Here is a 13,946-nt window from a genome sequence, read left to right as displayed (position 1 = left end):
TTTCCTCATCCACCCTTTCATGTTTGGAGACTCACTCCATTCCTCCTCCACAGCTCCTAGTGGTCTCTCATGTTGCTGTAATGTTGTTGTTGTTTACCACTGGATGTCTGACGCTAATCTTTGCTTTGCCTTGGCTCTCTGTCCTCTGTTTGTCGGTTGTTTACATCCTTTCCGTCCCTCCCTCCTCAATGTCCCCCCCTCTCCCTCTCTGTCCCTTCATTGTCCTCATCTGACCTGTAACGATTTATTTCACGCTTTTTTTTTTAATATTCATTTTGACCTCCCCTCCCCATCTGCCCCTTCTCCCCTTCTCTCCCTCCTTTTTTTTAACGCTTGTGATGTCTGCATTGGCCTGCTTTGGTGTGACCAATCATCCACTCCGAAATTTACGCGCAAACTCAAAACACGCGCCCACACAAAAAACCTGCATCACGATTGGCTGCTGCCTCCTGGCGACGACCTACCTTGCCCTCTGCCTCCTCCTGTGTGTCCGCCCCCTGGCCTGTCCTGCCCTGCCCTGATTGGCGGCTGCTTCTTCGTGCCCTATCTGTGATTGGCTGTGCTGATGGCGAACGGTGTAGTTCACCAAAATATGGGCTTCTTGCTGACAGGTACCACTTCTGTGAGAAGTGTTTCAACGAAATCCAGAGCGAGAGTGTTTCCCTGGGGGACGACCCCTCCCAGCCTCAAACGTGAGTACCTCCAGCCTTCCTCTTACACGTTAGACAGTGATTTAATGTTTGTCCAGATGAATATTGTAATAAATTCTACAGACTTGAATCTCTTCCTTTACAAAAGTATTCAGACTCTTATTTCTGTACTGTGTAGCAGCAGCAAATACAGCTGCTCATTCTGTAGCAAGTTTTTAACAGGAACTTCTCTATATTTGGCTGCATTTATCTGTCTCTCGACTCTGATCAGTCTCTCTGTCCCTGCTGCAGAGAAGCTCCCTTCATAGCATGATGCTGCCCCCAACATGCTTCACTGTAGGGATGGTACCGACTAAGTGATGGGCAGTGCATGTTGTTCCTCAGACGTAGTGCTTGGAGTTCTGCCCAAATCAGATTCAAAATCTGTTTTATTAGCCAAGTATGCAAGCAGTTTAATTTTGTCCATCTTTGCTGTTTGACGAAGTCCAGGCGGGCGGTTTGGTTTCCATCTAACCACAATACCATAAAGACCTGATTGATGAAGTGTTACTGAGATGCTCGTCCTCTCAGCTTCTCTCATCGCTGATATTTTGAATTTTTTTGAGCCCTGGCGATTCCAGACTTCTTCGATTTAACAATTTTAGAGGCCACTGTGCTGCTTTAGAAATGGGTTTATAACACAGTTTTTTTGTTTTACAAAATATCATTGTGAAGGTCAAATGAGAGTTTGGTGTGAACTTAATAGTTTGGCTTTTGTCCTGGTTTGGCGGGACTTTCACATACAAACACGTGCACCTTTCTGAACTCATCAGTTCGTTTTGCCACAGGTGGATTTCAGACAGCTTCTAGAGACATGTCAGGAAAAATGAAAGCAAACAGGATGCACCTGCATTTTAAGCTACAGCTAAAGGGTCTGAATACTTTACTAATGAGAGATTTCAGTTTTATTGTTTTCACTTTTTCCTTATTACTGTGTTACTGAGTGTAGACTGTACAAGGCACTTTTACCACCTTCTTCCAGGTAGCTACTGAAGCTATACATGATACTGTTTTTTAACCAAATGATTTATTGGTTGAGGAAAAACAATAAAATTAATTTATGATGATTGTAGATGTCAGTTGTAGCTCTACATTTCTGTGGGATTGAGCAGTTGTTTGTTAGTAATGGCTGAGCAAAGCAATCAATCTGTAGAACACATGCACATCTTTCTCAGTCCAACAGAAACAGTCTGTTTTTTACTAGGACTCCAAACACGGGCGACTACCCTTTGTGAAAAAACTTTTTTTTTTTTCTATTGTTCGAGGGTTCTGTTCTGTAATGTTTTTCATAAAGACAAAGCAAAGACTTAATAAACAGATAGAGCTTTAAACAGAAAGCTGTGACTGATCCACAACCAGATATTCAATTGGTGGAATATACAGTACAAACCATCAGTATGAGAAATAAATATTTTGAATTCTGTTGGGATTTTCTGATGGTGGATTTTGTACATGACCTGCAGTCTACAGAGGATCACCTTATTACATTGATTACAGTAGTTTGTTTTCTGATTTCCCCACAGGTCCATCAACAAAGACCAGTTCCAGCGAAAGAAAAACGACACGCTCGACCCTGAATTGTACGTCTGCTTCTTAACTTAATAACTTTATGAACCACACATTTATCAAACCACATCTGTGATGCTGCAAGATAATTTTATGCATTTATGTGGGATTGTATCATAACTCTTAGAATTTATTTTTTTCCCACAGATTACTGTGGATCAGAATTAGTCATTTGTGATTAACCAATATTGTGTTATTTAGCCAATTTGTAGCTCCTAGAGAGGGACAAACTGTGTTTTTCGTGACATGTTGCCTTACTAACGTCAGAAACTGTGTCTGTCTTTTGTCTTCTCCCTGCTCAGGCTTGTGGAATGTATTGACTGCGGTCGTAAAATGCACCAGATTTGTGTCCTGCATAATGAAACCATATGGCCGTCAGGGTGAGCCAGCTATCATACACACACTCTGTACATGCTGTAACATGACTGGGTTTGGAAAATAGATTTGGCTTATTTATTGAAAAACTTTGGAATCAGCCAAAACACAACTGTTAAGTCCTGACAGGCATGAATTCACATTTTTGTGTAGCTGTCAACGTGCACTTCCAAGCAAATTGTTAAAGGTCACGAAGCACTTTGGGGGGGAAACATCTTGAGTTTTAGTTGTTGAATCAGGACTTAAAATGCCTGCCAGGGTGGCTACAGCAGATACACATGCAAACAAAGTCCTGCAGCTCAAGTCTCTCATTCGTCAAAGTTTAATCTTCCTCCATGTGTGGTCTGTTAGTAATTAAAAGATGTAAGCAATTTCCGAGTCATTATAGTTGTTTAAAGAAAAGATAATTGACGTATAATGCCAAGTCATCGCATGATTAAAGCTGTTTAATCATTGTCATTGTGCTTATTGTGACAGAGCAGATGGTAACCTGAAAATGTAACCATTTACTCTTTGTTTGCTCACTAACCACAGATTTACATGTGACAACTGCCTCAAAAAGGCCAATAAGACACGGAAAGAGAACAAATATGCAGCCAAAAGTAAGTGGAGTCCTCCTTTAACAGACTTTCAGACTTTGTCAATGTGTTTTCATCAGTTTGTGATCCTAAGACTACTCCTTGTTTATGACTCAAAACACATTTTTTTTAATCCATTGCATTTGCATCTTAGTTTGTATTTTAATTAATTTTGTAAACAGAAGTCCTTTCCTCATCTTCAGTTGATCATTTTCTGTTGCTTGGTTCTGATCGTCTTGCCCAAAGTTAAGCAGCTGGGCTCATGGTTTTAATCAATTTTGTCTGTCTGTTTTTTGTTTTGTTTTGTTTTGTTTTATGTGTGAAAAAGTTATTTGCAGTAGAATCTGGATTTGTTTTCTATTTTTGATTGTTGGAGGGCTTTTACAACACACATGAGCTACACTCTGTACTGTCCCTGAAAGCAGCACAACAGAGCAGCTCATCAGACAAAATGTTATTTAACATGGACAAAGACAAATGAGATGTTAGGTCCTCCCATGCAACAAATATCATATATCTGTGATATTGTATTGAATTTGTGTTGTTGTTCATTGGACCCATGACACTTGCTGAGGTCTTGTGCTCAGTTTTAGAACCCTAATTTCCGAGCCAGTGTCTTTATATTTGTCAGTAACAGGCACGATGAAATTATTAATGTGGAATTTTGAAGACAGAAGAAATCTTAGAAGGAAGAAAAGACAAAACTGTAAAGACAAATGTGACAGAGTAAAACTTACAAAATAAAATATTTAAAAGGGTAGGGTATAACCTTTTGATGTTTGATTTTCAAACGTTCATTTGTAGAATATATTTTGTTTGACTTAAAATATCATAAACAGCAGTAACATTACATTTTTGTTTTTATTTTCTGTGAAAGATTTGAAATATATAAAAACTATAGTGTGTATTGAACTAATTAACATGTATTAAACCTTTTAGTGATTTCACTGCATTATTTTACCACCTACTAAAAATTCCTTTCCTAAATTTTCTGATCAATCCATGATCGTATGATTGAGTAAAGGGAACATATCCTTATTGTTTTTCTGTTTTGTTTTGTTTTTCCCCACAGGGCTTCCTCAGACAAAGTTGGGGAGCTATTTGGAAACACGAGTGAATGACTACCTCAAGCGGCAGCCCCACCCAGAATCTGGAGAGGTCACCATCCGAGTGGTCCACGTGTCCGACAAAGTGGTTGAGGTCAAGCCGGGCATGAAGTCCAGGTAGGATTTCACACCTCTGGTTCCTCAGTTTGTGGTGCTAGGAGCATAACTTAACTTAACTCTTAATGACATTGAATATCTCACTGAATATTTATTGCAAGATATCTGTAATAACAAGCAATAAATTGCTGAACATCAAGAAAAATGCACAAAACCAAGATCAGGATTTATCTGTGATCATTTTATCACATAAAATCAACATTTCCTCTGATGCAATAAACCAGAAGAGACAGTGCTTTCCCTGTGTGTAGACACTGCGCCACTGTTATTTACGTGGCCTTTATGTGGCCTTGGCAAACCAACAGAAACCAACACTCTTGGCTTTGCCAAAACTGAAATGAAGAACTCAAGAACAATTAAACAGACTCTCACTAAAGCAGCTGTGTTGCAACTCTGCAGACAGTATCGGTCTCCCTTCATCTACCTGCATAAGAGCAATTAAACATGCATTTAATTCAATATTTTCAACAGATTCTGAGTTGGAATTATTCTATTGCAAACACATTGTGATGGATGGTGTGCATTGAGGCACCAGTTCGACAGAGGCATGCTGCAAGTTGGCGTCACTTGTTTCCAGCAAGCTGTTCGACTACACCTGATGTATGTAAATGTACAGCACATGGTCCACGTCTGTCTTGGTCGGCCTGTCTCTCCACATGACATCATCTGAACCTAAAAACGCCTTTTCCAGGAGTTTACATTTTAGTATAGCAAAGGAAAAGGGATGTAAGAAAATCTAAGTAGTATTTAAAGTTTGTTCATTCCGACCAGCTTTGATCCCATAAAGATGAGAAGTGCTATCTCAGTCTACACAAACCATTACAAGAGAAAAATGCTGTTGTAACTAGACAACAGATGGTTGGCTGTGATGGACAGGTGGGCAGAAATTACGAGATGGAAAATGTGTGTGAGAAGTGTGGTAAATATCGGCAGAACCTAAAGAAAATGTAAATTAACAAAGTTTTATGATTCAGAGCAACAGCCCTTAAGACAAAAGACATTATGGTAAAGCAACGTCAGGGAACAGTTGCTGATGTGACTTTTTTTTCTCACTGTGACTATTTTTTTGTCCTTGAGGTTTGTGGACACCGGAGAGATGTCGGAGTCCTTCCCGTACAGGATGAAAGCCTTGTTTGCGTTCGAGGACATCGACGGAGCAGATGTGTGTTTTTTCGGCATGCACGTTCAAGAGTACGGCTCAGACTGTCCCCCTCCCAATCAGAGACGAGTGTACATCTCGTATCTGGACAGCGTGCACTTCTTTAAACCTCGACACCTCAGAACTGTTGTCTACCACGAGATCCTGTTGGGATACCTGGAGTATGTCAAGAGGCTGGGGTAAGAGATATGTTCAGACCTTCTCAAACATTACTCCTGCCAGAGACCCCGACTGAGAGCTGATTTCTATCCCTGTCTCAGGTATACAACAGGTCATATCTGGGCCTGTCCACCCAGTGAAGGAGATGATTATATCTTCCACTGTCACCCTGCGGACCAGAAGATCCCCAAGCCAAAACGCCTGCAGGAGTGGTACAAGAAGATGCTGGACAAGGCTGTTGCTGAGCGTATTGTCCATGATTACAAGGTGGGACATATTTTCTCTTCAGCTGTGTGAATGATTGTTTTGATCAGCAGAAAACTGTCAAAGTCAAAAACACAGTACTACATGGGTCCTGTTTTTACTTCTTTATTTGTAAGTTAGGTAGAAAAACCAGACAAACTAGCGCCTGATGTTTTGTGTTTTCTTTAAACCTGAGACTAAAGACACGCTCACCTCTTTGTCTGGTCCTCTTTGTTCCCCAGGACATCTTCAAGCAGGCAACAGAGGACCGGTTGACCAGTGCCAAGGAGCTGCCGTACTTTGAAGGTGACTTTTGGCCCAATGTACTGGAGGAGAGCATCAAGGAGCTGGAGCAGGAAGAAGAGGAGAGGAAGAGGGAGGAGAACAGTACCTCGAATGAAAGCACAGATGTGAGTAGTAGGATAGGAAATGTCCACATGTAATCATCACTTTCATGCTCATTTGTGTGAAACTGACCTTTCAACATCCACAGGCTGCAAAAGGAGACAGCAAGAATGCCAAAAAGAAGAACAATAAAAAGACAAGCAAGAACAAGAGCAGCTTGAGCCGAGCCAATAAGAAGAAGCCAGGGATGCCTAATGTTTCCAATGACCTTTCCCAGAAACTCTATGCCACCATGGAGAAACATAAGGAGGTAGGGAATCAACAACGCCAAGTTTTCTTACCGTTTTATTAAACTATATGTAAAGTGTAAAAACATTGGTGATCTGTAAATGTCAATCATTAAAGTTCTGCTATATAGCAAATACTACACAACAAAACTGTCCCCTAGTGGGGTTGTAGGGTTTTCAATATAAATCTGTAGAAAGCTAAATTTTATAAGGTCATTTTAACAAGTGGTGTAGCCTTCTTTAACTACACTTCAAAACTGGAGTTGTGAAAATGTGTATTTTTATTTTCAGACTATTGTTCAGCTTTACATGTCACATGTTTTTTGTCAAACATTATCAATTAGTGAATTCTGAGTCTGCTAAATACCAAACTGCAGGAAAAAATAAATTGGAACAGCAAAGGGAGAGTCTTATTTCTGTAGATCTGTTGTCAGAAGTAATTTGATTAATTTTATTTAAGCATTCATGTGAACATGGATATATGTAAATGTTAAACCTAAATTTATTAAAGCTTATTTAGGCAGATTCACACATCCCCTGCAGACCGTTGTAAACAACATACAGCTCATCCTCATCCCCTTTCTAATTCCCAGGTCTTCTTTGTTATCCGCCTCATTGCCGGCCCCACCGCCAACTCATTGCCTGCCATCACTGACCCCGACCCTCTGATGGCCTGTGACCTGATGGACGGTCGAGACGCCTTCCTGACTCTGGCCAGAGACAAGCACCTGGAGTTCAGCTCTCTCAGGAGGTCAAAGTGGAGCTCCATGTGTATGTTGGTTGAGCTGCACAACCAGAGCCAGGACCGCTTCGTCTACACATGCAACGAGTGTAAACACCATGTGGAGACGCGCTTCCACTGCACCGTTTGTGAGGTGAGAGTTTGCTGAAATCCTGCTTTTTCTTTTTAATAGGGCCAGAAATCAAACAGGAAGACAATGATCCTGTGAATATTTAAGATACTGTAATGTGCTTTCACTACTATTTATTTTAACCTTAAAGTGGCCACTGCTAGTAAAGATTGTATTTCTCTCAAAATACATTTTAGTTTTTAACACTAGACTTTTAGAAGACTAGAAATAAATCCTCTAGTGATGGGTTTTAGTGTTGACAGGACTAAAAAACTTTTTAAAACCACTACAAATGCCATCACAGACTTGGTTGAGAGCTGTTTAACTGTAGAGTTAAAAAAAATTAATTAAAAAATTAATTAAAATGTTTCAAAATCTTGGATTCACATCCCTCTTTTCCCCTTTTCCTTCTCCAGGACTATGATTTGTGCATCACCTGCTACAACACTAAAGGTCATGAGCACAAGATGGATAAGCTGGGTCTTGGGTTGGACGATGACAGCAACAACCAGTCTGCAGCAGCTACCCAGAGTCCTGGAGATTCCCGGCGTCTCAGCATCCAGCGCTGCATCCAATCACTGGTCCACGCATGTCAGTGCCGCAATGCCAACTGCTCTCTGCCATCGTGCCAGAAAATGAAGCGAGTTGTTCAGCACACAAAAGGCTGCAAGCGCAAAACAAATGGCGGATGCCCCATCTGCAAGCAGCTCATTGCTCTGTGCTGCTACCATGCCAAACACTGTCAGGAGAACAAATGTCCCGTCCCGTTCTGTCTGAACATCAAGCAGAAGCTCCGGCAGCAGCAGCTGCAGCACAGGCTCCAGCAGGCTCAAATGTTAAGGAGACGAATGGCCAGCATGCAGAGGGTGGGGCAGCCAGCTGGGGGGCCACCAGGAGGCCCTGTAGTAGGACTCCCATCACCAGGAAACAATGGGACCACAGCGCCAAGTACCCCAACATCTGGTGGAACCCAACCCCCAACGCCCCAGACTCCAACTCAGTCCATGCCTCCTGTCTTGCAGCAGGGAATGGGCCCTGGACCTGGAGTTCAGCAGCAACAGCAGTCAGGTGGGATGCCCGGACATGGTGGCATGCCTCCTCAGCACCCCCTTCATCACCAGTTCCAGCAGGTGGCGGGTGGAGGTGGAGCAGCTGGAGGGATAATGAATTCTCCCCAACATCAGCAGCAGATGATTCCTCAGGGCCAACAACAGCAGCAGCAGCAGAGTGGAGCAGTGACCACTCCTCAACAGCTTCAACAACACCCCAACAGTTTGCCTCCATATGGCAGCAGACCCCCAGGCTCATCACCAATCCACCAATCACAGGGCAAACCCCTCCTTGGCTCTGGAACACCTCCCCAGCAGCAGCCGGGTGGCGCTGTCATGGCCGGAGGTGTTGTTGGCCAGCAACCTCCCAGCCAACCTCAGGGCCAGCCTCCCCATCCGCAGCAACAGCAGCAGCCTCCCTCTGGCCCCCCACCGGCAGCAGTAGAAATTGCCATGAAGATCCAGCAGGTAGCCGATGCTCAGAGGAAGATGGCTCTGCAAAGACAAGCAGGCTTGATGCCTCCTCACCCTCACCATCAACCGGGTCAAGGTCAACAGATGGGTGTAGGACACCCAGGGACAGTTGGGGTAGTTGGAGCCCAGGGAATGCCACCACAGAACCAAGCAGCAGTGGCAGCTGCTCGGGCCCACATGGATCAACAACAAGGTGCTTCGCCAGGGATGATGGTTGGTCCTGGGGGGCCCATGCAGCAGCCTCCTCAGCAGGGTAACCTGCCCCAGGGCCAGCTCCCACCTCAGATGCAACTTCAGCAACAGAGAATGGGCACACCACTTCAAAACCCTCAACAGCAGTGGGCTGGTCAGGGCATGCCACCCCAGCAGAGACAAGCTATGATGAACCAAATGGGTCATCCAGCCATGATGGCAGCTCAGCAGCAGCAGCAGCAGCAGCAGCAGCACAGCAACAGCAACAGCAGCAGCAGCAGCAGCAGCAGCAGCAGCAGCACCACCAACAAGCTCAGGGCCATGCTGCCTTGATGAATATGGCACAACAGCAGCAGCAGCAACAGCAAGCTGCTGGTGTTGGGGTACCAGGGGGTGCTGTCCCTGGTGTTGCTGGAGTCCCAGGGGCTATAACTGCTGGTGGGAACATCCCCCAGGCAGCCCTCCAGGAACTATTACAGACCCTCCGCTCACCTAGCTCACCTCTCCAGCAGCAGCAAGTGCTCAACATCTTGCGCTCTAATCCACAGCTCATGGCTGCTTTTATCAAGCAGAGAGCCTCAAAATACAAGGGGGGACAGGGAGGCCCTCCTGGACCAGGGGGTGTGCCAGGCCCTGGTCCCACAGGGGGTCCTGTTGGTAATGTCATGGCCGGAGGCGGCCCACAGGTGAACATAAATCCTGCAGGCGCTGGCCAGCCGGGGATGCACATGGGGGGTCAGGCAGCGACGAATGTCAACATGGCCACTATGGCCCAGCTGCAGCAGGTGCAGCAGCAGCAACAGCTGCAACAACAGCAGCAGCAGCAACAGTTACAACAGCAGCAGCAGCAGCTGCAACAGCAACAACAGCAGCAGCAGCAGCAGCAACAGCAGAGACCAATGCTCAGTGGTTTACAGCAGCAAGTGGCTGCTTTGCAGCAACAGCAGCAAGGGGGAGCTAGAGGTATGCAGGGCCAGGGGCCACAGATGGCAAATCCCCAGTATAGAGAGATGCTCATGATGCGGCAACTCCAGCAGCAGCAGCAGCAGCAGCAACAACAGCAGCAGCAGCAGCAGCAGCAGCAGCAACAGATGGGAGTAAATCACGGTCAGTTCCAGCAGCCACAGACACCACAGGGGCAGGGCTACATGGGACAGCCTGGGATGCAGCCTCCTACTGTAGGACAGGGTCCCCCTGGAGGTCCCCCTCATGGCCCCCCTCACGGTCCCCCTCACGGTCCCCCTCACGGCCCCCCTCACGGTCCTCCTCATGGTCCTCCTCACGGTCCCCCTCATGGTCCTCCTCACGGTCCTCCTCACGGCCCCCCTCATGGTCCTCCTCATGGTCCTCAGCAGGCTGGTGCCCCCCCTGGCCAGCAAGGGCAAGGTTACCCAGGGTTGGTGTCACAGCAGCAGGCCACAGCTGTGCTCCAGCAGAGGCTCCAACACCAGCACCACCTCCAGTTGCAGCAACAGAATGCAATGGCTGGCCTGCCCGGGGGTGATCCAGGGCCAGGTGGAGGAGGTGTAGGAGGTCCACAGCAGCCACCTCAGGGCCCTCAGCCAAATCAAGGTGGCCCCCCACCTACTCAGGCTCTGCTCCAACAGGCTCTCCACCAGAGGCTGCTCCAGCAGCAGCAGCAGCATTTGGGCCCTGGGGGCTCACCGGCCCAGCACAGCAATCCCATGAGCCCTCAGCAGCCGCAGCAGATGGCGCAGTCCCCACACCCACACCTGCAGGGTCAGGCACTGCCTGCCTCCCTGGCTAACCAGGTGCGGTCCCCACAGCCCTCTCCCAGACCCCAGTCTCAGCCACCACACTCCAGCCCGTCGCCGCGCATGCAGCCCCAGCCCTCCCCACATCATATCTCCCCCCAGTTGCAGACGGGTTCACCGCACCCAGGCCACCTGAACCAGCACCACCCGGGAATGGTGGTCCCTCCACAACAGCAGCAGCAGAACTCTATGGAGCATTTTGGGTCAGAACAGAACGCCATGTTGTCGCAGCTGAGTGGTATGGCGGGTCTCCACGGGCCGGGGGGCAATGGCCAGGACCCACTGGGCCAGAACATGAACAACCTGTTAAACATTTAGTATAAATTCTATTAAACGTGTCAAGTTGAGCTGAAATGCTCCATGATTCTCTGCACAAACTGCACTCACCCAGGACAGTGTTATTGTTATGACTTAGCCTTTCTTTTTTATACTATTATTAAATGTTATTTAAAATGTTTTCAATAAAGATGCATTGAACTGAACTTCCTATGGGAGATGAACAATAAATCAAACAGTCGTTAAATAAATTAGAATAAATGAATTGTAAGTTATTGCTGTTAATATATTTTTTTGCCAATTGTGGACAAAGAAGGGGGGTGGTTTCTCTAGCACCCCCCTCACCTCCACCTCTCGCAGAATACAAGAAAGGTGATATTTTCTGGGGTTTTTGGGGGGGTGAATATGAGTACTTGCCTTTTTTAAGAAATGTTTTTAAGATTTTAAAAGTGGTCAAGAATCAAAGAGGAAATGATTTAAGGTGTTTTTATTTTTTCTTTCCATCATTCAGTCTGTTTGTTTTTCGCAGAGTGATGTGGATTAATATTCATGTAAATCCAAACAGGATTCATATCTTCCTTTTTAAATGTTTGGGTTTGCTTTATTTATTTTCTTTTGGAGGGTGGGCTGGTGGTATTGCTACCCTGAGACTGCTACAATTCATATAGAAATATATTTTTGTTATTGGCTGTTAAAATGGGCGTAGTGGATATTTCATTTAACTTTAGATGTCTTTAGTTGGGTCTGTATGGGTGGGAATAATTAAATGTCAGTGTTTCATTGCAGTGGTTGAGGGTCTGCTGTGAGTTTGAGATGTTATCGGCCGCTCTGGAAGGGGACTCTTCCCTCGCAAACATGCAAAGCCCTCTCCCTCGAATGTGTGTGCACTCCTTCCTTTAAAGACACTTAATGTGGAGCAGTGGAGGCTTGGGGAAGGGGGGTGCATACCTGTGTGCCTGTAACATTTTGAGTACATGGGCTGGGATGTGGGGTGAAAAATAAAAACTCAAATAAATGGGTGGGGCGGGCTCTTTTTAGTGTTTTTTAGGATTCTACTGTTTGGAGTAAACAGAGGATTTTTTGATCCAAATGAACTGTGTTGCACAGAAAAGAGGTGAAAGGAGGAGATCCGAGCGGTTACGCCTCGGTCTCCTTCTGCCTCGCCCCCTTTGCTGCTTCCCTCGGACTTTAAATCCCACCCTCTTTCTGCTTCTCCTCCTCTGGGAGAAGTTGATCTCTTTCCCCTCGCTTCAAACTCCATCCTCTTTATCTTTCTGCTAAGAACTTCGGGAGTAATTTAATATTTTTTACTGTACAAGTGAAACAAACTGTGGACTCAAATACTGTTTTTTGTTTTGTTTTTTTTTATAATAAAATGAAAATTACCAATAGTGATGTGTCCTACGTGTAGCGGTTTGTTGGAAATAAGATTTGTTCTCCCAAATAATCCCTGAATGCACAAGTCTGATAGTAACTATAACTTCTACTGTTTCTATTTTTTTTATCTGCTATGCTGAATTTATAAAAATACAAAGAAATGACCTAAGAGAGACACAAAACTACAAAATAACTTTACAATAGGCTTTTTTAAAAACAAAATCTGTGTCACGTATTATTTATCATATTTTTTAAAGAATTTCTTTATTGTGGGTCCCTGAACATATACTACCACACATGCTAAAGTATGTGGGTACTATATGTAGTACATATATAGCAAAGGACCACAAACAGAAAGAAATACCACAATTAGATAAAAACAATATGCAGGACATCCAATGTGACATGTAAAAACCACTACACATACATAAAAATGACAGAGACCACAAGATGGACACAAAACAACCCTAAATAAATATATAAAAGACCACAAAGAAATACTAAACCACCGGAGACATAAAACAAATATATAAAAGCACTACACAGAGATTAGAAAATAACAGCAAAGGGACACAAATTAACCACAGATAAAAAAAATTAACCACAAATAAAAAAAGACGCCACAAAGAGATGCAAAACCACAGTAGATACACACAACAGAGACATAAAACCAAAACAGAGGCATAATATATATTGATAAAGTAAATACGAATTAGATAAAAAACACAAACAGTTAAATCACCACAAACACTAACATATTATTTATGGAGTTAAATATAGCAACAGTTTACTCCAAACGATCAATCACTACCACGAATTATCAGTAAATCATCTTCCTCACACACAATAGCTCTCACTTCCGCTGCTGCACATCCCAGACAAACCGAGCCGGTGATTTCCTGTTTTACTGAGTCGATGATGCAGATTATTACCTGATGGCGTCTTTCCTGAGAACAACATGTCCTCTAGTGGCGACACACTCAAAATGTCCAGGCAGAAGTAGGAGACAGAGAACATTTAGAGAAGGAAACTGATGTCACACCAGAGTTTTAATATTTTTGTTGGTTTAAAAAAAAAGTTCTGGTCAAAGTATTTAAAAATGCAAAAACAAATAGTACACAGTGTACTCATCAGTACCTCTACACATTAATCAGCTCCTGTAAGTACCACTTTGAATAACTTGTACTTAAGTATTTCCACTTTGTTACTTTCACATTTCCTCTACTACAATTTAAAAGAACATATAGTTTTACTCAACTACACGCAGTAGAACAGCAAAAGTTACTAGTTACTTTAAAAATGATAAATCAAACAAGAAATGATGACAT

At 44.2% G+C, this 13,946-nt stretch overlaps 1 protein-coding gene across 1 annotated transcript in view; it reads left to right on the top strand.

Moving 5' to 3' along the window:
- The window catches only part of ep300b (E1A binding protein p300 b), a 32,874-nt gene extending 20,269 nt beyond the window's left edge, over positions 1-12,605 (top strand). The window contains 12 exon segments of the mRNA XM_026345561.1: positions 612-692; positions 2,213-2,269; positions 2,558-2,635; positions 3,165-3,232; positions 4,281-4,431; positions 5,509-5,769; positions 5,851-6,016; positions 6,235-6,402; positions 6,486-6,647; positions 7,218-7,499; positions 7,892-9,440; positions 9,443-12,605. Of these exon segments, the coding sequence (XP_026201346.1) occupies positions 612-692; positions 2,213-2,269; positions 2,558-2,635; positions 3,165-3,232; positions 4,281-4,431; positions 5,509-5,769; positions 5,851-6,016; positions 6,235-6,402; positions 6,486-6,647; positions 7,218-7,499; positions 7,892-9,440; positions 9,443-11,283 (4,864 nt within the window). The 3' untranslated portion in view covers positions 11,284-12,605.
- Positions 12,606-13,946: the final 1,341 nt, after the last annotated feature.

The sequence above is a fragment of the Anabas testudineus genome, chromosome 8 (genome assembly GCF_900324465.2).
Source record: "Anabas testudineus chromosome 8, fAnaTes1.2, whole genome shotgun sequence".
Classification (NCBI taxonomy): domain Eukaryota; kingdom Metazoa; phylum Chordata; class Actinopteri; order Anabantiformes; family Anabantidae; genus Anabas; species Anabas testudineus.
This window is presented reverse-complemented; position numbering and strand designations above follow the sequence as displayed.